Genomic DNA, 24,479 nt, shown 5'->3' with positions numbered 1-24,479 from the left:
GCTTTCACTTTTCCTTACTCATGTGAAATAAAACAATCCCCTCTGGGAATTAAAAGCCTTGCAATGTGCTCCAGGAAAAGACTATGAAATTGATATTTGTGTCACTGATTGAAGAAATTAAAAGTACGTTTGTCTTTTCAAATAAACTTTGGGTAAAGTCCATGGAGACTTTCTCAATAGCTAAAATATAAAATTTCCTAAGGAAAGGATTATTTGCTATGCATTTGGCAATACAGTGGCAGGTCCTAGGGAAGTGGAATGCCAATGTGACAGGGTCAGGTAGAGGAGGTCACAAAAGACAAGAAAAAGTCTCCTGGATCACTGAAAATTTAAGAGATGACAAGTGTCTTTTTCAGCTTGTGAACAAAATTCCCAAGTGGTTATCAATTTCATTGCTATAAAGCTGAACCACATATAAGGTTTTTTACTTTTAAAAATATTAAATAAATTGATTGACGTTCTTGCCTTGTTTTGCCCAGTTTATGAATTTGGTCTTGTTTGTCCATCCTTGACCACCAATTACTTTAAAACCTCCTGACCAATTTTAAAATAATCATAAATTTCTATACCATTTTTTAAAAAATAGTCCATAAAGGGATTCCATTACTTTCCCTTCAGGGAAAGAATCAGTATATTAGAGGTCAAAATCCACGTAAGAGATCTTTTGAAACTTGCTTCATTAACTGCATTGTCTGACTCCAAATAACCTAGGAAAGCATAACCTAAGAACATCTCCATCTATGATTATTAGAGCCTGCCCTGCTTCAATATCCTACCAAGGTTATTCATTTAAAAGCAGGCTAACTGCACGATAAAGTTCTTGCTGTTTCTCAGCTCTGTTGAGAGAGACATTGCAAGCCCAAATAAAGCTCAGAGAGGGACTTTGACAAGGGCATGTAGTGACAGGACAAGGGGGAATGGCTTTAAACTGGAACAGGGTGGGGTTAGCTTAGATGGTAGAAAGAAATTCTTCCCTGTGAAGGTGGTGAGGGCCTGGAACAGGTTGCCCAGAGAAGCTGGAGATGCCCCATCCCTGCAAGTGTTAAGGATGGGTTGGACAGGGCTTGAGCAGCCTGGTTTAGTGGAAGATATCCCTGTCCATGGCAGAGGAATTTGAACTGGATAATGCTTAAGATTCCTTCCAAGCCATTCTGTGATTCTATGATTCTACTTTTGCAGTAGAAGATGAGGTGAGCCCAGCAGTTACCACTCTAAAAAATGGCATCTAGAAATTGACTGGGAGCGTGATAGGAGGGATATTTGCACTGGTGGGTTGTTTTCCAAAATACTCAGCTTTTGTACAGCTCCAACATGGCATTTTCTGGTAATGCTTTCAAGAGAGCAGCCAGCATCTCTCCTTTGAAGCCTTCTCTTTCAGCTGCTCCCATAAGAAGATTGTGCTTTAGATGGGTTTGGGTTTTGCTCTTTGCCGTTTCCTTTTCCAGTGATATCTAGTCTAAGTACAAACAGGCTTTTTGTTCCCAAGTCTCCCAGCCTAGCTTTAGAAGGTTTAAATTGCATTAGCAGAGATCTTTGTGTTAAACAGTTTCCAGTTATGGTAGAAGGACAGAAGGTTTCATTGCTCTGCACTCAGTATGCAGGGCACCTCCCTGCCCTCAGCTTCTTGCAACGCTATGTCTTCCCTGCAGGATAATAATTTCTCGAGAGTAACAGCAAAAATATCAGCTAGAAACTTAAGGAAATATAGAATTATTCACCCTCTAGGGCATCACCAGGTGCATTAATCTGCCACTAGGTCCCCATTTATAAAACAATGCAGGGGCTCCCTCTAGTAGGTTGCGCCTGTGGTTTCTGAGTTTCTGCAAAGTTTGCAAAATGCTGTAATACTGAATGGTTTCATTGCAATGCTAGCACAATAGTTTTCTTTAAAAGCAGGATATCAACAGCAATGGAGTTCATAACACTAGGAAAAGGGATGATATTTAACATTTCCAGGGCAAATTTGCATTTGAATATAAATTGGGATATGTGTGTAGGGCAGGTCTAAGTGTCATACCATGCTGTAGAGGAATACTTTTCTTCCTTGGACTTTAGGAATACAGAGCAAAATTTAGGAATACATGAGCAAAAAATTTCCTAGTGCTGAAATGCCAGGGATGACTGCAGGAAAATGCAAGGACAACATGCTGAGGCATAGTTATGTGTTCTTAGGGAACTCAGAACGATTTTAGAGACCGCTGAGACACGTAATGTGGCCATTGCATTCACCAGTGAAATTCAGCCATGTCTGGGTAAAAACCAGCATCTGCTTCCCAGAGCAGCACCTGGACAGTGCTTGGAGCCGGGCAGTGCTCACCAGCACTGCATCTGACCTGCACAGCAGCAAGAACTGGAGGAAGAGACAGATGCAATTATCCTCACTGAAAACCAGCCAAGACAGTGAGGACAGTGTGCTCCCTCTTGCAGAACAAAAACCAAAGAGCATTTTTAGTGATCCACAGCTGCAAAGGCCTGAGGTTTTCACCCCGTTCAGCCCTGTGCCTGCATCTTCAGCTGCTGCAGCTCTCCCTGCCACTTTGGGCATCCAAAATAGCAACTCCTTCCTCATCTCACCATCAGATGAGTGTGGATGAAACATGACCTGTTTGTACACATCCAGCAGGACTAACACGTGAAAATTCAGCTGTTATACCTGGCAATACCTCTTCCTGAAGGCCAGGAACACAGGCACATGATGGTGGCATGAATAACACGGGCTGCTGCTGTCATTTGTTGCAGCTCATGGAGCAGTGAACCCTGAGCTAGAGTGGGTCCTGCATGCTGGATGTGACTACAGGCAATTATCCCACCAGAGAAGAGAAGTCACTTCATGGGAAGGAAATGGAGTGAAAAAGGATCCGGAATGGAAAGATAAAACTGAATTATTAAAAGCTGAACTAGCTAGTGGCTGCACAAAGGACATATAAATGATACCATACTGAGTAAAGTATTTTTAGTTTGTTTGGTATTTGCAATAGACTCCTTAAGCCTTTGATTCTGTGCAAAGTTTTTAACATTGCAGATGAATATAGCAGATAGATATTGATTTAGAACATTTGGCAAGTGGTCTATTGAGTATCCTTTTTCAAACTCTTCAGGGTAAAATCATCAGGCTAAAAGAAGGCAGCCATGGGAACATTTCTTCACAAGTGAAATTTCTTTGTACCAATTTTTGAACCAGATTTTTAGCATGGTCATTAATTTTTATGCGTCTGCCTTATGGTTATGGTTTAATGTTGCAATATTATTCAAAATAATGAAGAGGTTTTAGCTAGCTGTGTAAAAATCCAACCTTTTCTTCATCACACTGAATTTTGAGCTACAACCATATCTTACAACAGTGAATTCCAGGGATGATTTGCACACAAAATGTATTACAGGAGAAAAAAAAATACATTTGCTGGCTTTAGTTTTTGCTCAAAACCCAGAGGCACAATTTTGGATTTCCCTGCAGAGGATCATGGTATCTAAGGCAAGCAGACAGCCTGCTTGATGGAGCCTACAACATTCACTCTGTGCTGCCTTGAGTAAGAGCCCACTTTTCCTTCCCAGATCAAAAGAAGCAGCAGGGCAAGGCTGAATATTTCCACAACACACCAAAGAACACAGGACATATCCTCAGCCTACCCCACATCTGCTCTTTCCTGCAAATCCACCGTTCTCCTGCAGAGACCAGAAATCATCATCAATCTTCCTGTGTGTATGGAGCTCACAGGAAAGTGCGAATTAATAGTAAAATATCAGTGAGAAAAATATCTGGCAGGAAATTATATCCAAATTGAAATAAGCACAGCCCTACATATAAAATATCATAAAAATGTTTGCATATACATAGTTACTGTGAAAAACTACACTCCACAGTTCAGCCAGACAGACCCTGGAGTTTATAGGTGCAAACTGCAGCAGTGGAAATCTTAAGAAATACCTTTATAAAGGTATGGCTTTTTGAGCCCTGGAACAAGCTATTGAGGCTTGGAATTGCTACAGGTGCTATTCAAGGCTGGATTTGTCAGTGCTCCATTAAGGATGATATACATGGAGCTAAATAGTTTTTGCCACGAGGCAGCTCCTTTCCAGCCCAAATTAGCCAAAGGTAAATGTGATGTGCATCGACACATACTAAGCACAAGGAATGAATCTCCTGCTTTAATGAGATCAACACACAGAAAATGTGCATCCAAAAAAACCCTTAAATAACCCAGTCTCAGGAATAAGCATTGCCATGGAAAAGTAGAAAAATGAAAGCAAGAACTGTTCAGACAAATGTGTGAAGCATCTGAAGAGGAAATATCTTTTTCTATCAGAACTGATGTATTGATTGAGAAATAATCATATATTTGAAGTGCAAAAGCAAATAATTCTTTTCAGCCCGTGACTTTTTAAGCTTAAATCATGGTCTCTTCATTTATCAATTCACTTTTTACAAAAGATTTTAGAAATGCTTGCAGCAAACTAGAAGCAGTTCAAATGACAGCTACCAGCCTTTTAGCTGCAGGTGGAGAGCCGAGGAAGATGTTTTAATAATATTAACAACAATAGCAGACAACATTTTTGGAGACTTCTCTTGAGTTCCAACTAGAGACAGAAGCCAGACTTTACCTGCCTTTTCTCAAGCAGCAAACACAGAAAATGTATTTTGTATTTGCTCTGTCATTACAGATCTGGCAGTAATGGTCTGTGCTTGGGCTGTGGTCCACAGGTGAATGCTTCAACCTATGTTGAGCCTCAGAACCACTGACCTGCATCCCTGCAGCTCTGCAGCCCCACCATCCCTGGATGATGACATTTGGGTTGATAAGACACCTTCTGAAGAGTCTCTACAGGAAAAGAAGGGCTAGAATTTCACCTCTAAGGGATTCAAGGCAGTCTGTGCATATCTGCTGTATCCATGTGTCTATGTCTTAGAACTTATGTATATCACAGAATCACAGAGTCACAGAGTCAATTAGTTTGGAAAAGACCTCTGAAGTTATTGGGTCTAGCCTGTGACTCAACCCCACCATGCTGAGTAGACCTGAGTGCCTCATTCCTTAAACACCTCCAGGATGGTGAACCTACCACCTCCTTGTGCAGCCTGTTCCAATGTTTGATCAACCTTTTTGTGAAGAAATTTGTTCTTGTGTCCAAACCAAATAGCCAACCTAAATGAGATCAACGCACAGAAAAAGTGCATCCAATGAAGAACCTTAAATAACCCAGTCTAGGAATGAGCCTATTTTACACCCAAACCCCACAAAATCTCAGGTGCAAAAGCCTAAGAAGTCACCCTTTTTCAGAGATGGATAAAACCTTCCAGAGATTAACACAGCTCATCCCAAACATCTACTAAGCAGTTTTCCAAATAGCTCTGGGCTTTCCCATTTCTCTCTATTGCCTGCAAAGGAAATTGACATTAAGGGCGGAACATTTGGGACACCTGGACTGGGTGCTACAAACCCTGCTGCTGGGACTGAGGCTGCCTGGGCTGCCTGGTGCATCCTTTCTGCCGGGTGTGAGAAGGCCCAGAGGACTGGCTCAGAGATAATCTCCCCTCATTGAGGAGAGGACAGTCCCAGTCCAGTTGCCTCTCCCTAACCATCACCACTTCAGGACATAGTTGCAGGACAAGGCTGCATGGTGAAAGTGCAGCAGACTATCCCAGAAAGGCTTTAGTCTTCTACTCAAATTCCAGGAAAGATTGTTCTTGGGTGAAATTTCTTTCCTATAGAAATGAAAAAAATCCCACCAACTGCAACAGGAAATAGACTTGTCAGGAAATATGCCATGTTATGGGGAAATCAACTTTACAAATATACAAATATGGAGAATTTCTAAACCCATTCATATGAATTATTTGTGTTAGATGCCCATCGAAATAGGTAATCTTAAAAAATTTTAAATTTTGCAATTTTTTCCCTTGTTGACTTTTTTGGTTTGTTTTTTTTGTTTTTTTTTTTTTTTTGTTTGTTTGTTTGTTTTTTTGTTCCCATTTTCTTCTGTAAAAGTCAATAACAGAAACTTTATAATTAATGACAAGGTGCTTCCAAGCCCTTAAACATCTGCTGAATGAGTGGAGAAATGAACTGCTGTAACATCTAAACAGCAGATTTGCTCAATTTCTAAGGCATGGAGGGGTGGGAATTTATGTCAGGAGGGGTTGTTCTTTTGCTCCTCATCCAGATAGGAGGTGATGGTGCAACATGAGATTCATATGGGATTTGCTTTACTGCTGCATCAAAATGACAAACCCGTAGTCTGAGTCACTCTTGAAATGTTTCTGTCACATTTGTAATCAGAAAGTCCATTGCTTGAAGCAAAGGTTAGAATACTGTGATACTTCAGGTAAACTAGTGACAGCCTGTACTTTGGCTCTCACATTTGTCTTCTGAGGTTTGAAAAAAATAATTTCTCATCTGAACTAGGACTTTTTTTCTGCAATTTTCCATGACTCTGCTGCTAATATAATACTGTGACATCTCAAATTTACTGAAAGATGATCACCAATCATTATTTCAACAACTGCTATCTGAAAGAGGTTAGATGGCTTCTATCTGAAATGCTAATAACTGCTTGGAGTCTTGTCTGCTATTGCCTTGATTCCTCCTTCCATTTTAACAACTCTGGGGAAGGAATAATGGGAAATTTTAACAGAATTCTGCACTGAAAGTACAATCTCTGCCATCCATCTTGAGCTCGTAAAACAGGCATGGGGCTACTGCTGGATACAGGCAACCCACTGGTTCTTAAAGCTTTTGTATCTCTTTACTACATCTCTACCAGCAGTGTGGTTACTGGCAGGAGTGGCAGCAATACTGCAGTGTGTGGTAGGGCACTCAGTGAGGTTAATGTTCCCTAAAGTGTCAGCCACAAATAGCTGCTCCCACAAATATCTTATGGACTTCATTGTCTGGCCTTACAAATAACAGGAAATATTTCTCACATCCACTGTGGATTTAGCCTTCTAAGAAACACGTATATTTTACAGTACAAAAAGCATAATTGCACTATAATTATATTGTAGGTGGTTTTTTTAATCATAAGAGTTCCGCTAATCTATATAATGAAGTACTTCATGGACTGGCCAAAAATAATTGCAATGTAAAATGATGTAATTGGTACACCTGCATTTAAAGATACACAGTCGGGACCACAGCTGAGTTAAATCATTATCTCCCTGATGATATCAGTCTGGTTCCTGTGCATTAAAAAGCAGATCATGGGAGCAATAATATCTCAATTATGTAGTTAACCTTCTGGTTATATTAATTAGTGATGATTAGGCATGGGAAACCATAATTATGTCACGTACATAACACCCTTTTGAAATTGCATATGACTCTAAACACAGAAGGCAGATGTGAACATCTAACCAAGGCTAGAACAAATCTGAAACTTAATTATATGACCCTCTATCTGTGTCTGAAACACAGCCAGTCATGACAGTTGTGCTGATGTTAAATTTGTAGAAGAAACTGCAAGTTTTATTTGTCCCAGAAGAGAAATGCAAGGTAGAACAGTCTTATATTCTGATTTCACATGCAGGTTATTAAATTCTGACTGAAAAAAAGACAAACCACTTAGACCCAGTTCAGCTAATAAACAAGGAAGCTCTGAAACTAAAGAAGCACCTTTGCATTAACTCACAACATTTATCCATTTATCTGGGGTATGACCAGCTAAAAATCAGCCTCCCTTGCTCCTGTTTGCAGGAGATCCTGACAGCCAGAGAATTACCTGCAGGAGAATTTCCTGAATGACTGCACAAAAGTGGTGGGAGACACTGTACTGAGAAAACTTCCAAGGCAGCTGTCTGAGGAAACTATGGTTGGGAAGAGGGAGTCAGAGAAAACAGGATTTTCCACCACTGTCCTCATGTCTAATTTAAGATTGAAATTTTTCACCTTCAAGGATAAAGAAAAGCCAATATGAGCTAACACTCTTCCCCCACTAGAGCAGAGATGTGCTTTATCCCAGCAGAACATTCCCTCACAGCAGGACTACAGTAAATAATTATGGTGGAGGACACTCGGTCTAAATTTAGAAAAATATTAAACATTCCACTTTTCTATAGGCTTCTGTCACCTACTGAAACCTACAGAAGCTCTGCACTAAAAGAGGAGTTGTGGGCCTAGACATCCAGGCTTATTCAGATGGCAACATCCTGCCACCCTTGCAGGGAAAAGGACAAGCTCAGAATATCACACAATTTCCATTAAAATTAATCCTTTGAAAAGTGAATGCTAGAAGAAACTGCATATTTTTGACCAAACAAATGTACTTTAAATGGATGGTTTGCAAATGTCAGGTTGAAGTGTTCCAAAGTTGGGAGCTGCCAGAATTAATGCTGTCTGTGTACTCTGCATTGTACTTGCAGGGTCTTTGTCACTGTTATTGCCTGGTTGTTTTTTTTGGTTTTTTTTTTTTTTTTTTTTTTTTAATCTAAGTAACTTGACTTTGAAAGTTTGACTTGCAAATCTGGCATTTTCAGTTCAGGGAAAACCTACCTTGCACACCTTTTGTTCTATATTCACTCAATTACTATTTGATGTGCTGTTTGCTTTCTGCTGTGCCAGCAGCAAGGGACACTGGTACAGCGTGTGCCAGGGTTGTTTATTGACCCACAGAATCAACAGTCTTGGGGTCTGCCCTGTTTCTGCTCTGGGCTGTCAGATCAGTCCCTGACAGCCAGTGCAGCAGAAAACCCTGCCCAGTAAGGCCCAGGCAAGTGAGGTCCTGGGTGTATTCTGGGCAGAGCAAAGTTTCATTAGGTGGCAGTGTCCCTTAAGGGACTAAAGGCACATGGTACTTTGCAGATTATAACCCAGTTAGAATTTGGTAAGACATTCTGCCTGTCTTTTCCTCCACTAAACTGTAAAAGTGTTGTCTAATATTTATAAGCAGCAGTTCCCAAGCATTGCAAGCTGTTCTGTAATGATATTTTCAATTCAGTCTGAGACTCCTGAATGAAATTTCTGAAGAAGTTACATAAATGCTTTCTTTTTCAACCTGAATTGCATTCAATATAATATTATAGAAACAATCCTTGCAAACATCTCACTTCAAGAAAGGTTGTTTTTTCTTTTCCTTTTGCTCTTGGCAGTGGCTGTGACAAGAATGACAGAGCAAAACACAACAGAAAGTTATAAATGCTGCTTTTCCTAAGACAGCAAACAAAGTCATGGACTACCGAGGTGGGAAACTGAGGTACTCTGCTTTCTGTGTCTCACCCTGGGGCTGCAGAGAAGGTTTAAATTGAGGAGCTCCTTTGGGAGCGACAAGTCTGGGACCTGTCAAGCAAAGAGAATGTGCTACCCATCTCTCCAGCCATCTAAAAAGGGACACTGGAAGAGAAATATGCAATTTAAGCAAGGTGCTTTTCATCACTTTAAGGTTTTTTCACCATGACTTCAACTTGCTGCATAAGCAAGGCAGTGTCTTTTGGTTCCTCCTTTGATATGCACCTCCTGACACACAAAGAAAAGGTTGCCAAAATCTGATAACAAGCATGACCCCTCCCTTCACTTCATCCCTTTCTCCATTCTTTGTTTCCTAAACCCACCCCCATCGCACAGGTCAGGATCCATCCCTCACAACCTGGCATGTTCTCTGCTGGCTTCCTTCCCTTTCCCCATCTCAGCACCTTCTTTCCATCAACTCCTCTGGTACCACAGAGCCATGCACAACATCTGAAGAGCTGGACAGTCCATGTCAGGGGCATTGCCACAGTGCAGATGACTGAACTAGAGGCTTTAGCACAGCCTTATTTATCACTGTTAATGAGGCTGAACCAAACGTGCAATTCCTTGTGGTCTTTTGAACCACTCCTCTCTTTCCCTTCTGAAATCTTGACCAATACCTCCATTCCAGTCCTTCCCACCTTATGTAGCTGCTCCAGAGATTCTGAGAGCAGGACTGATGAGGCCAAAGCTCTGCCCTTTTGTTTAGTGATACATATGCATTATTAGGGGCTAGATTAAATAGGAGGTTGGGACTGGGGATGCATACACCCACAGGAGTTTTCTTAGGGGAAGATAAGAAAATATGGTCTTTTGGGAGACTGAGGTTTTAAGGAAAGTATAAGACCTTTTTTCAAACCTTGACTCTGGCTTGTGACTTTGCATATTTAGTTGACTCTTACCATAACACAGTACTTGATTTGAGGACTAGAATCATGAATGGCACTTAAGAAATTAGCTGTTAAAATGCAGAACTCTGGCCACAGGGAAGATTCTCTGCCGTCTGAAATCAAGCATGAAAACATTTAGTTCTGGGCTGCCACCACTGAGATTTTGCACAGAGTTGTCATTGGGGTTCAGACTCATGGTATGGCAAAACTTTGACAAACTTGGATATGAGGGCACTAAAAAATGCTGCCTTCATGGCTGAGCTGGGCACCTTTCCCTCTACCTTTCCAATGCAACTTCTCAGCAAACTCATCAACCACATGGATGTACTGGAAGTGCTTGGAACCAAACAGTACCAGAAAGCAACTGATTGAAAGTAATTCTTCTGCCTAAAGAGCTGGGTATTACATTTGTTCTTCTTCCACGCCTTCCCCTGTCTGGGTGCCATGCAGAGGAAATCTGTGCAGCTGATCTGGCATTTCACAAACCAAGGGATTATGTGCCACGGATCCTGACAGGCCCCTGTGCTCACAGCCTGGCAAGCACCACAACTGTAATCTTCTCTCTGAGATAAAGTCCATCAATCTTATTCTTACACCAACTTCTCCCACTTCAGGCAGAGCTCAAAGAAAAGCCCTTCTTGGGAAGGATGTTAAAATCTGCCCTTCCTTGGTACCCTCCTGTTTAACTTACTCTTTTGGCTGGCCTCCCATCAAAGTTGGGTCAACACATATCCATTTTGTCTGCTGAGCTGACTAGTTTTCAATAACAATTTCTCCTTCATTCTGTAACAGAGATCAATAGAACTACCCCTCTCTCATGTTGGCTGAGATTCCAAGAATGTAATTTGCTTTTTATTGTTGCTACTGCTTTGTTTTGTTTCAATTTTTCTTTTTTTTTCTTTTCTTTTTTTTTTTTTTTTTTTTTGGCAAGGCACAGATTAATTTAGAAAGATGAAAATTACTTAGACTTTCACTCAAAGTAAAATCTGCACTTTATAACCCAGGATGTAATTTACAATTCTGTCATTAAACTATGTTAATCCTATTATTATGAAGATAAATAATTACCCATAGCGAAGAAAGGGATTCCCAACAGAGTAGAATTATATTTTCCATCAGTAATGAAAAATATCCCTGCCGCAGTGACACTGGAAATACAGATAGTGAGCACTCCCAGGAGTCCCAGGAAAGGTTTGCTACGCAGACAGTCCTTCATGGAGCTTGAGAGGGTAGCAGTCAGGAGAATCAGCATCAGGCTCACCAAAATCTTGCCCCTGGCCAAGAGACTGGTCTGGTGGAAGTCCTTCCAGAGGCTAAAGGATGCTAATGAGTAGAGCTGCAGATCCTGGTGATCCAGCTGCATCTTGTGCATCAGTTTACAGAATTCGCTCTCCCACTTCTCCCCAATGAGGTCCTGGGTGACAGAGCCATACGTTTGGAGGTAGTAAGTGATTTGGATGGCTCTGGCTGATTTGACTCTCTGGTCCTTGCTGTTTGGCACTTCCATTACCCCTCCAAGCTGGTGGCCAATGAAACTGCTCCTTCCATCCTGGGAGAGAAAGCAGAAAAGATGAACGTGTGGTTATCGTGCTTATGATGTGATGCAGAGATAGACTCTGTCTCCTCTCACAGACATGCCAAGAGCTCTGCTCAGACACCACTGCACTCAACAGGAGCCTTGCCATTCACCTCCCTGGGCTTTGGGATCTGTCCCTGCTCCCTGCCACAACTCTGTCTTACTCATTGTAGGCTCATCTGCATTTCTGTGCTGCAGTTCAGGGACTGCTCAGATATTCATTGCAGTCTCAGGGATTCCCAGATATCCAGGACCAAATTGTTGCATGCAAACTCCTCACCCCATGGAGGATCCACATTTAAATGTCCACATTTAACTGATGGACAATGACAAATCTCCAATTACTACAAAAAGTTTGAGATGAAAAATAATTTCTAGATGATTTGTGATTTCTTAACATATTGGAAATGTTGGATTTTTAGATGTTGGAAATGTACAGAAAATTAATTCTGATTCCTCAGGATACAGACAGATCCACAAAGTTTAATAGCTATTCTGTCTCCAGAAAAATTTAATTAAAGTCAGATGTTTTGAATTGTTAATTTGAGATTTCATGGATTTATATCAGTGTCACAGAGAAAATAATCTACCTTAAACCTAAATTTAACCAGGATTTGGTTTTTTTATACATTTCAGGAGTATAAACCTTACTCTGGTCTCACTTATTTCAGTGAATGCTAGGACATATCAAACTCTGTAACAATCAGTAAAGGACATAACAAGTCCACTCAGTCTCTGTCTGTTATAAAGACCAGGCCATGGTTTTCTGTAAAGTTATCTGGCTCCATTATTATTTTTTTTCTTTTATTGTTGGAAGGATTTAATAAGAAAGGTCCTGTAAGAAAGGTCCTCTCTCTGCAGCCACTGGTTGCAGGATGTATGTGTCCGTTCCAAGACAGGGGAAGCCTGTGTTGGTTTAGAAGATGAAATCCAGTTGCAAACTGAGGAATCAGACTCAATGATAAAATTGTCCCAGCACAAGTAATCTCTTTGATCAAAAATTATAAATCCAGGGATTGTCTTTTGCACACCAAATGTTTTGCTTTCTCCTCAACATAAATTATAAGTTTTCAGATTTATTCCTCTAGTATTTAACAAAAACAAAATAATCAAGACATTGATATCTAAAGTACCTTGCAGCAGTGCTTTCTCATATGAGATAACATTCTTTGCCTAGGCACACTACTGGAATGAGCTGAAAGCTTGAATTTGGGAGAGGCTCTGCCCTCCACACGCACACATGGAAGCAGTCATCTGCAAAAGGCCAGAACCATTTGGGAGAGACACTTTATCGTGTACTGCATCCAGCATTACCCATTTGTAGAAGCACCTGTGCTGCATGCAGGTCATTATCTGAAATTGCCAGACCTGCTCATAGCAATGATCCCCATCCTAAGGAAAAATCAGCAAAATGAGGCTTTATAAAATTTAGATGTCTTCCAGCATGTTGACTCAGAGCAAATAAATAGCAGAAATTGGGAGACTGTTTAAAATGTTTTATGTACTCACCTTGCCTTCAATCAGGTATGTAAAGGAGGTAATCCTCCCACTGAGAAATTTCTCCCTATGCCTACTTTCATGGCAGGAGCTCATGCTGTTCCCAGCTTTGCCTGCCACAGCCCAGGGAATGTGACAAAGTGCTTTTCAGAAGTTCATTTTTTCCCCTATTCCCAGTTGTTATTTCCCACCAAAATAGCGGCTTCTGGCAAGGGTATCCTGGCACGAGCTGACACAAAAGGTGAACTGCAGTCTAGTGCCAGCTTCCCAAATCACCTGGAGCCTCATTGCAAATGTCACATAAGCAGAGACAGCTAGCACAGAGGGGCAGCTGCTGCTGTTCAGACTCCAAAAAATCCTCACCCCCAGCATTTCATGCTCGAATCCTGTTTGGATTTTTTATTCCTACTCTCTCTAAGGAGAGGTCACACCTAACACTCAAACACTCACAAAAAGTGCATTTCCAAGCTGGTAATTAAGGCTTGAGCAATGCAGTCCTGGCTCACATTGGATGCAACTTTGCAGCTAAAAATCCCCACTTGGCACCGCTTTGAAATTTTGGAGAGAAATTTCCCATTTCCTCAGTGCCTGGGCAGAGCTGACATTCAGAGGCTTGCAGGCGCTGCAGGATTCTCTAGCAGCACAGCTCCCAGCCCAGGCAGAGCACTGTAATTCAGGTTTCATTGATTCACTATGCAGCAGGCACGGCAAGGTTATGGGAAACTTTGTGATGACCATCTGCCTTCCCCTGCAAAGGGTGCAGCGAGCGACGGCAACATTTCAAAGGAGGCAGCAGAGCAGGCACAAATAAGTCATGTTCTGCTGTATCTCCTGTGAAACAGCAGATAACAGCTATTTTTTACACTGATGTACAATAGGGCACCCAGCTCATATGTCAGCAAAATAGAGAGTAAGCTTTCAGATGGAATTGAGGAAATCACAGGCGCTGGATTGCTGTGAGGACATTTTGTCTGTTTCCTTCTTTCTGGAGGCAAACTGTTTCCTACCTAAGCAAGGGTTTTGGCTTTGCTGCAGTTAAACATGAACATGGCACCACAGCACTTGGGAAAATGGGGCTTTTCTCTGATACAGCTCTTGGAGAATAACAGAATCATAGAACAGCTTGGATTGGAAGGGACCTTAAAAATCATCTCTTTCCAAGCCCCTTGCCATGGGCAGGGACACCTTCCACTAGTCCAGATTGCTAAGGACCCTGTCCAACCTGTCCTTGAACAGGTCCAGGGTTGGGGCAGCCACAGCTTCTCTGCAGTGGTTACAATCCTAGAGAAGAAATTAGGAGGAACACAGTCTTTTGTTCACCCCATTTTATGAATAACAACTGATGTGTAGGAAAATAGAGACCCAGTGCTGCTAACATGAATTTCAGCACCTCCCAGAGTCCAAGACAGGGACCTACCTGGTCTTGGAGTCTCATGGGAGCTTCAGAGGAGTTATTCACTGCCCCAAGTTCTCTGTTGTCCTCCAGGACCAACTGAGTGAAAGAACAAGGCATGAAGGGCTAAGCTCCTGAACTAAGCCTAGGGTCTGGGAGACAAAATGTGCCCACAACGACTTGTGTAAGTGATGCCTGAAGAGCCAGGCAGGTTTTGAATAAGATTCCACATAGTTCTTAATGGAAAAAAGGTGCTTTCTGCTGATAATTAGTGCATCCTTCCTGGTATATGCCTACATGCTGCTGTTTTTTTCATAACATGTTTTGATGTTTTAGACTACAGACCCCTTACACTTTTTATCTACATCTGCCGCTACTCTTTTATACTATATACAGAAAAAGAAACCTCCCAAAATAGGTAGTAATAATAGTTATTGGTTGTACATTATTTTATACCCATGTATCTCCAGAGGATCTACAACAGAAGATGCTAATTGGCTTTAGCAAGGTCATTTGCATGGTTGGAATCTTGTTTCAAATTCTCAGGCTGTGTCTACCTGTCTTTCTCTTTCTTTTCTTTTTTAATTTTTAAAAAATATCTGATGAAGTCTTAACAGTGTCTATTCTTCCAGATTCTGATGGCAGATAATTCTCTCCAGACCTGAGCATCTTTAAAGATGCAATGAAATATAGATCACCTGCTGGGGCATGTGATATTTCATCTAAAACAGGGGGCAAGCAAAATTCTTTGCTTCAATGGACATTATTAAATTGTTTTTTGTGTTCTCCCTTCTCTTTTTCTAGTTGCCTCAAAGCCATTTGATATATTTAGGCTCTGAAAGGCAGGAGAATGAGAGCTAAGATGAGAGACATGAACAGCTTCACCTTCCTTTTCCCCCAGCATGATGCACTTTGCCACCTGTGTCGATGCAGACCTGACCTTGCTTGTGGTTGAAAATCCAAACTCCTTGTTTGTTCAGCAGCAAGATTCACTAATTGTGAATGAATGGGTACAGAATAAACCCCTACTATGTTTTAGGCTGGAAACTTATCTGTAAAGGATGCTTGGACCCTTAATTTGCTAACAAGTGGCATGGGAAGTTCGACTTGCTCCAGAGCTGAGGGCCTCTCAGGTTAAAGGAAACCAGCTGCTCCTACTGAGCTAAATATCTTCTGTTAGTGATAATAGTAGTAGGCACAGATCCTCTCAGCACGCAGCCCAGAGGGACACTAGAAATACTCTCCCACTACTAAAATTACCTGTGGCCATTTTTTTCTTTCCTTGATAATTTCAGTGCAGCTGCTGCAGGCCCAGCTCCCACCTGGGGGTTCCGTGTGGTCACTGCAGCACCAGCCCTGGGCAGGGCCTTGCCCTCTGCTGGGGGGTTTTCTTTGTCCAAAATTACTCTAAGTTAGGAAGAAAGGGGTTGTAGTCAGTGCAGAGAATGGCAGGGAGGGCCAGCTGTGGGGATTGGCACTCCAAACCCTGAGGGATAGGGTTTAGTGGTGGGCCTAGCAGTGGCAACTCAGTGGTTGGACTTGGTGATCTTAGAGGTCTTTTTGAAAACAAATTATTCTATCATTCATCTCTGCTCCAAATGGCATCATCCTCCTCTGGCTTTCCTCTCACAGGAAAAAGGGAGGGTTTGAGCTATTTTTGAGAGGGCATGGCTTCTACCTCCTTAGCACCTTGCTTAGCAGACATTGGGTAGGTGAGGGTTTTAAAACTCTTTTCAGATCTCTGTCAATGAGGAAAGGAGCCCTTGTTCCCTACTGCTTGATCACTCTCATTCATGTACACTTGCAGGACCTTAGCCAGCAAACATATCTCTATTTTTATTTTTCTTTAACTGCTTCCTCTCATCAGCTGGAGAGATAGATCATTATCAAGCTACATTATAAAAATGCTAGGATAAAGCATGCCATCCTGCTTGCATGCTATTTTATCTTAAAAGCTTAAACTGTTCGACAGAGGGCAACCAGGAATGTCTGCTGAAATACATTGTGTGATAAACATCCTAATGAAATCAATGCAGTTGTTTCTCCCTCTGATAAGGACATTCCTACTCTACTGTAGGTCACAGAAAGTATTATGCTAAAAACCACAGAAGCAAGTTGCTTTTCAACCAGCTGCCAGTTTTCAAAGTAAAAAAAAAAGTAATAAAAAATTTAAATCCCCTTTCATTTAGGGTTTAACATATTGGGCTGCTCATGTTCCTTTCAGCCTCACTGTAAAACTTTGGAGGAAGGTTTTTTCTCCTCAATCAAACAGATTTTTCTGTCCCTGTCCCTAGCACAGTAATACAGTTATGCATGGAGATCTTGTACCCGTCGATCCCTGTTACACAGCCACCCATTACCAAAAATTCTTGCAGCATTCCTTTCCAGAGCAAAGCACGTAATGCTGATTCATGTCAGCATTTTCCCACGTTTTCATGTAGCAGTTTTCCTGCCCTTGCAGCTGTGTAGGTGCTCCTGCACTGTTTGCTGTGCAGCTGTTCTGTATGGATGAAGGATGGAGGGAGCATCCAGAGCAGGTGAACACTGAGGGCAGCACATTTGAGGTGGAGCTGCACCTTGTCTGGCTGGGAACAGGGACAGAGCCATGGCCAAGGGGTCTGTTCACACAGCAAAAATGAATTGCATGAAAGTGGCCATGAGGCATTATCCAGGAAATAATTGTCTAACTCTCTGCTGCAATAAAGAAGAATTCATTTATTTCTGGCTACCCAGCAATGATGAGGCTCAGCTCACCAGCTGGCCAAGAAAATTTGGTTTATAGTCATTGTAAAGAGTCAGGCACATCTAAAGGATGAACTGCTCCGTCCTGAGGTACAGGTCAGAAGCAGATTTGTTCTCTGCAGTTTCCTGTCTCTCTCTCCTTAAAGCAGAGGCATGAGATTACTGGAGACTTGGCCCCAGATTTTATCATGCTAAAAACTGCCTGACCTGCCTTGTAATGACAATGGCAGACATGGTTCATGCCAGCCCCTTCAAAGACGTGTCCTGCTGGTTAACAAACCCACAGCCCTTCAGCCCCTTCCCAGGGAAATCATGCACTTCTAGGGTGATTTTTACGTGAGAACACCCAAAAGGGAGCATAAAAGAAGCAAGAACAGATGAAAAGTGTTTAAAGAGGCATATATTGTAGTATTAATAACAGAGAATAAGAGAAATATCCCTAGAAGTAAATCAAATTATGGAAGAATTCATAAGTGTGCAATAGCAAAGTGTGACTGCCATTAGAGATCTTTTCTCTTTGGAAGAGCTTCAGGCTGTTTCTGAGTGGTGCTCCTCACCTTGTTCCTTCAGTGTCACTCTGTCAGGTTTTCTGAGAATCACAGTGTGATCAGGGTTTGAAGGGACCTTTGAAGGTCACCTGGACGAACCCCCTGCAATGAGCAGGAACATCTTCATCTAGGTCAGGTTGCTCAGCCACGTCCAAGCTGGGCACGAATGTTTCCAGGAATGAAGCATCCACCATCTCTTTGGACAAGCTGTCCCTGTGTCACATCACCCTCAATCAGCATCTCTCAAGGCAAGGGAAGGACAGAAGGGAAAGAAAAAAGGCTCTAACTTCACCTTGTTCTTCCCTTGCACATCCCTCTGGGAAGAAAATACGAGATAAGTTCTCTCCCTCCTACACCAGCTTCACTCCACTTCCCTCCTAGCTGTATTTCATCTTTACATCCTTTGCAACCCCCCTTCATTCTTTGTCCTATCTTCAAGCTCTTCGTTGCTCAACTGATCCCTTCACCCACAAGGTCAGATTTCCATTCAGTCCATCTCAGATCCCATCCCAGATCCTTTTGGAAAAGAGGAATAGATTAACTGCCCAGCAGAGCTTTGTCCCCAGCTGTCCTGAACAGCACCCGTGCACCCAAGGACACTGTGGTGTCCTTGAAGCTGATGAGCAATACCCACGTGGGCTGTGATCATTCATCTCCCTAGGTGGGGAGGGTGCTGGGAGATGGGGGGGTCACAGACAGCACAAGGAGAACTGCAAGCGCTGGGGAATAATTTTGGGCTGCAGCTTTTCTTCTCTGCCCTCCATCAGGAGCAGGACACAGGCACAGCAGTGAGACAGCTTTGGCACAGACTGGTCAGGCAGGTGAGCTGGTGTCAGCATCCCAGTCCCATGAGATGGGTGCAGAGGTGAAGGTCACAGCTCTCTTTGGATGCCCAGCAGCCTGGGGACGCTGGGATGGCTTGCTCAGGAGGAAGGTGGGTGACTCAGAAAGGCTTGTAGGTGACACAAGTTCACCTTTCACAGGAGATCTGTGTCAGCAGGACCTCTGAAGTCATAGGTTACCCTGGGTAAGGTATTAGAAGGTACTCAGGTCAGATATTAAAACATGACTGTCCTCTTGTTTCCAGCAAGCACAGAGCTCCTGCTCCCCCCTCACCATTCACTGACCTTGGAGTTTGTGCTCTGCCCTGCCCAGGATCACAAGCCCTCAAGGCAGAACCTTGGGACCAGCCTCTGCTTTTCACAGCCTGTCCCTGCCAGTGGAGGAATCACAGAGCAAAGGTATGGCTGCATCTGGCCCCTAAATCCTCCAGAATCAAAGTTGATGGTAAAAGTAACCAGTGCAGATCAGAACTTTTGCAAGGAGATGCCAGGTGAGGGGAAATCCAAGCTCCTGCATTGCCTGGTAGAGCTGTGACTCTCCACCTATGAAAACTGAGAAAACATTTAAGCCTTTGCCAGTTGCTAAGCCATTAAAACTGCCCAATTAAAAAAAGAAAAAGGTGCTTGTCTCTGAGGTCTTGCCCACAGCTGCTCTTCATCCCAAAAGGATTTTTTTGTACCAAGGAGAAACACAGGAATGAGTCATTGACAGCAGTGCCTCGAGGGAATTGCATAAAACACCAATATTTGGATATATACAGTTAAACACTCTCACTGACATATGCAGGAATGTGTTTGAAGAATGCATTTACTGTCTGTCATGTTTGGCAGTCTCTATGAATCTATATCGTGAGTACTTTTAATCAATGAATGCTCTATACTAACTCTAATTTCCTCCACAGCTTAAGCGCAATATTAAAAATGTTCAAAGGAAAGGAAGAAAATTGCAATGAGTGTTAAAAAAATAAGTGTTTTTTCACTACAAGCCAGTGTTCCATCTAGCCCAATTTTCACTCTCTGTCCATTTCTAAACTATGGTGCATCAAGACAGTGTCTTCCATGACATAGATGGAAGATGCCTTTGGGAGTCTCAGAGTATTGTTGATTTTCCAGCTTTTCAACAAAAGAAAAAAAAAAAAGGAATGAAATGAGCTGCTTGGAAGGAGGAGGAAGAATAGAACTGTTCGATTTTTTTAATAGATAAATTCTTCTCATAAATGTGCAATGATTTGAATGATATCAGCAACAAAAAGTAAGGGAATGAATGAATTAAAGCTGTCTTTGTACTCCAGTGAAATTCAACAGTTTTGTTATCTCAAGAGGGTCTCGCATTTCTCCAAATGGAGTAAACAGGACAACATTTGACCAAAATTCTTTCTATCTCTTGGGAATATTTAATCTTACGATTTCTTGAGGTCCATGGAGATATAGATTAAACAAGATCCTAATTACTAAATTAAAAAAGACAGCAGAATACACCAGAATGCCTTCTTTCTTGCCTTCTTTCCATATCAGCAAAAGAAAAAGACATAAAACAGCATGAAAAACTTCATCCTATACTCCATAAGCCCAAGCTAAAGAGATCTGGGGGGATGAGAATGGGATCCAGTGACTGTCCCTAACAGGAGATTCTAAAGAGAGGATACAAATTTTCACTGACATATTTGTGGGCCCTCTTGCATTGTGAGCATCCCACTGTGTGCCTCTTCTAATTGCTTTCCTTACATCACTTGAAGTCCAATAAACAGACGAAATAGGAAGGAAACCTGCCAGAAAGTGAAAGGGATTGGATTTGCCTGGTTTTATTACTTCATTTAAAGGAAATGTTAAAAAACAAACAGCAGAGAATAAAAAGTGAGCAGTAAAGCAGATCCACAGGAATCATTTAAGCTTTTACAATCTGAAGTTTCAATAATGACATAGAAAAGGGTGCTTTTTTCTTTTTAAATTATGTTTTATGTTGGCAAACATCTCTTTAATTTTATCTGTCTCTGCTCATCCTCTTTTCTCCAGGGACCAGCAGCCAAAGTACTGAAACACTGCAAAAATATTCTATGAAAGGCAGGAAGAAAAGAAGTAACTGAGAATCAGACAGAGCCAAGTATGATGTGGCAAGATTTTGAGGCTAGAATGGTTTTGAGGTTAATTTACAGGTAACTGGATTAGCTAAAACCAGCCTTTGAATACAAGATGCTGCTGTGCTCTTATCCAAGTCCTAGCAGGGACTTCTACTCTCACAATGCTCAGTAAGATATAACAAGGCACTGCACAAAGCAGATACAGCTGAGGACACTTAACACTTCTAACTGAAAATTCCTCTTTTCTAAGAGATAATTAATCAGTTTCCCCTCTTTTTTATTATTCTCAAATTTGGCATTGTGCAGCAATTTCTCTACCGTGAAGCATCCCTCCCTTCTCTCCAGCACACACTGGGTTTTAATGAGTTTGGCCATTTGTTAGCTGGAGAGAGCCAAAAAAATGTCTACTTTCAGATGCTTTCCTTTTTATTATTTTTTCTTTTTTTCATGGTGCTGGACAAGGATCTGGGAAGGGGGAGTAGGAATGAGGCATTTAAGTAGGCCTGTGTTTATGCATTAAAATCTAACTAAAGCTGGGTTTCTGCTAACTCCCACCCAGGGTACTTTTGAATTCAGTACATTCATAGAGATTTTTGACACCCACATTTGAATATCAGCAGGTAGCTTTTATATTTGTAAATTCTGCCTCAAGATCACCTTGTAATGTGTACCTTCATGGTAAAATCCTGTGTTCTTAGTAGCCCATAGAGATGAAGGTGGTGTCGTGCAATCCTCTAGCAGGTCTTCTTTAATTCTTATCCTAGTTAAAAAAGTAAAGCCCATGGCATCATGGCATGGAATGCCACATCATGCCATGGCATCAATGTGGAATTGTTCAAAAACATGTAGGTGTGGTATCTGAGGACATGGTTTAGTGGTGGACATGGCAGTGTTGGGTTAATTGTCGGACTTTTTCTTTCCAACCTAAATAATTCTTGATTCTCCACTTTGGGCTTCCCATTGCCTCTGATGACTGCAGAGCTCTTCCACTGGAAGTTCACTGACACTAGGAGGGTTGGATTTCTGTGTTTTCTTGGTCATACTCTGTGGGAGAGTGTTACCTGCACCATCTCAGCACAGGGCACATTGCAGTGATATGCCCGTAATACACAACAGCATGAGACAATCAGGAAATTTTACATCACCCCAAACCCTTCACCTAGAGATTGCAGGGGGTGCCACTGAACAAGGTCTGCATGCCTGGAAAATTATCTCAATGCAGCCTCTGTGCTGTGGAGGACTGGGATGACAAAAAGAAAGTCCAGCAGATGCCGAGGTCTTGGTTCAGACCATAATCATTGGTCACCAGTGAGGTTCTGGCCCAGGACCCTGCTGTGCAAGGTGTGCAAACACACAGCTGGAGAATCTGCCCGTGTTCCACAAATCTTCCCAGTCTGGTGTTGGACTTTCTTTAGTAGCTGTATTTCTCAGTGTGAACTGGTGTTGCTGCCAAAGGAGATGGCCCTTTCCTCTCTGTCCTAAGCTTGCATCTCCTCCCTGCCAAGCTTGGGAGCAGCTGCTCATGTGGTGTGTGGTGCAATGGATTGGAAAAATAATCCAGGTTTATGCAAACTGAACAGGAGGAGAAAAAGAGACAAAACCCCAAAAAATGGAAAAACAAAGATTTAATCCCCTCGTGCCCTCCTTGCTGCCATCTGGCAGAAGGTTTCTTTAATTTTCTCTGCTCAGACCCCCCAGTCTGGTGGTGATATCAGCTGTGCCACTCCTGAAGGTGGCTGTATTTTACAGCTGAGTATTTGTCCTTACTCTGGATACACAATCCCTGTTATCTTCAAGGAGAGTTTCTGATTTGGATGTGCCTCTTCTGCCAGAACAAAGCATGAGAAGCCACAACTGAGGCTCTGAGGTCCTGAGCCAGGCTGCCTGACCAAGGCACCAGGTTGGGAATGTCAGGACTACTGTGAAAATGTCAGGACTACTTCACTGGCTGCTACAGGAAAACAGGGCATCTCTGGAGGGCAATTTTTATCTTAAATGGACTGAATCTCATTGTTAGGGATTTTAGTCCTCCTAAAGCCTACAATGCCCCAAAGCTTAGTTTATGTACTTTCATAAAATGCTTGAAGTTAGGTTATGTGTGTTCCTAGACGTATACATCAATGTAGTGCTGCTGTTAAGAATGAGCTCAAGATACAAAGTGAGATTAATATTTAATTACTGTGTATAAGCACTTCTGGAGAAATGCAGAAATTCTCTGTAAATAATATTAGTATTAACAAACACCTTTTCAACTTATTTCAGATGCTTCCTTAGAATACACCAAAGCTTTTCTCAAAAAGTATACATTTTACAATTACTGTAATGCCATATCTATTAAAAAACAAAAAAGGTTTTTCAAAATCACCTGCTGTGCAAAGTGATTTTTCAATCTTACATTAGTATAGTCTATTTGGAAAGGTTTTGGTTCTGGCAGAACAGGAAGGATTGGACTTTTAATTTTAAAACAAAAATGTTGCAGATGGTGGGACCTTGTGGTATCTAACTACCTTTGGATTTCAAGCAAATATTTAGGGAAAAATTCTGGTAGGGTAAGCCAAAGAGTAATCAGATGGTAAAGCACTTCCAGATGATGGAATTTCAGCATTTGTCTTCTGAGTACTCTGCAAAATCTCTGTCTCCCTGCTGCAATAAACTGCCAATATCTGGCAATCTATTTTGGATGAGGATGGCATTTAATTCCAGTTCCTTCAGTGGGAGCTAATTCCTTATTCAGATTAATGTATTTTAGTTCTTTTGCAACTGTCTAATAATAATTTCCAAAAAGAGTTTTTCAAAGCCCTGTCAGAGATTTGGAGTGAGAAAAAGTTGCAATGGACTTGAGAAGGAGCCTTGATTTTCCTTGTGAAATTATTCTGGTAGGTTTTTTTCTCATGTTAGTGCAAATACAGATTATTCCCTTGGATTTTTGGAAAATCTTCATCTGACATGAGCCTTTTCTGTAAAGATCTCTAGATTTAGCATATCCTCATGCTTACAGAAATCACGGAACTTTTTTTTTTTTTTGGGTGATTTGAAATAAAAGTATAGTGGCATTCACCTCACCTAATTTTAACCATCTGAAAGATTAATACATAATATGAATATTATTTCTCTGGTCCATAATGTCTTCGAATGGTGAGTTTCTCCTGTCCTGATGTAGATGTTTAGAAAAACTGAAATTAATTACTCCTGGAAGTTCACCCTTCTATCCTCTGATTGAACACTGGGCTCAGTTTAGATGAGATGCTGGATAGGAAAGGGCTCATATTAGAGGAAACAGATGTGTTTCTATTGTGACTCTCTGCATGAGCATTCATAAATTGCTCCACCACAGACCCTCATTGGAAGGGTCCCAGCCTGACCCTGAAGACCAGACCAGGTCCCATCCTCTGCAGCAAAGGCCCTGACATTGTGGACAAAAAGAGGAGAAGAAATGGCCTGACCCCACAATTCTTTTCACAAACATCAGCAGCCATTTCCTAGACAATCGTTCTGCAATCACGCTCAAGTTGGACAAGAAATAGGATATGATCCAGCTGAATACTTCATAACTATCCTGTTCAACTAAGTTTTGGGACTGTCTGTTACCATAATTTTCCACTGGCACAACCAGAATACAATTAAGAAATTACAAAATTCAACAGGGACAAAATGAAGCCAATTTATGACATTAGGGGTATGAGGATTTTCAAATTTGA

General features: G+C 41.7%; 1 protein-coding gene across 2 annotated transcripts in view; it reads right to left on the bottom strand.

The window, feature by feature from the left end:
• PTCHD4 (patched domain containing 4) overlaps positions 1 to 24,479 on the bottom strand; it is an 80,653-nt gene that overhangs the window by 44,247 nt on the left and 11,927 nt on the right. For both annotated transcript variants that reach the window (XM_041480961.1, XM_041480960.1), the window contains exon 2: positions 11,174 to 11,654. In XM_041480961.1, coding sequence (XP_041336895.1) covers positions 11,174 to 11,654 — 481 coding nt within the window. The remainder of the gene's footprint in view (positions 1 to 11,173; positions 11,655 to 24,479) is intronic.

The sequence above is a fragment of the Pyrgilauda ruficollis genome, unplaced genomic scaffold (genome assembly GCF_017590135.1).
Source record: "Pyrgilauda ruficollis isolate IOZ18807 unplaced genomic scaffold, ASM1759013v1 scaffold54, whole genome shotgun sequence".
Classification (NCBI taxonomy): domain Eukaryota; kingdom Metazoa; phylum Chordata; class Aves; order Passeriformes; family Passeridae; genus Pyrgilauda; species Pyrgilauda ruficollis.
The sequence above is the reverse complement of the archived record's forward strand: the minus strand, read 5'-3'. Positions and strand labels throughout refer to the sequence as shown.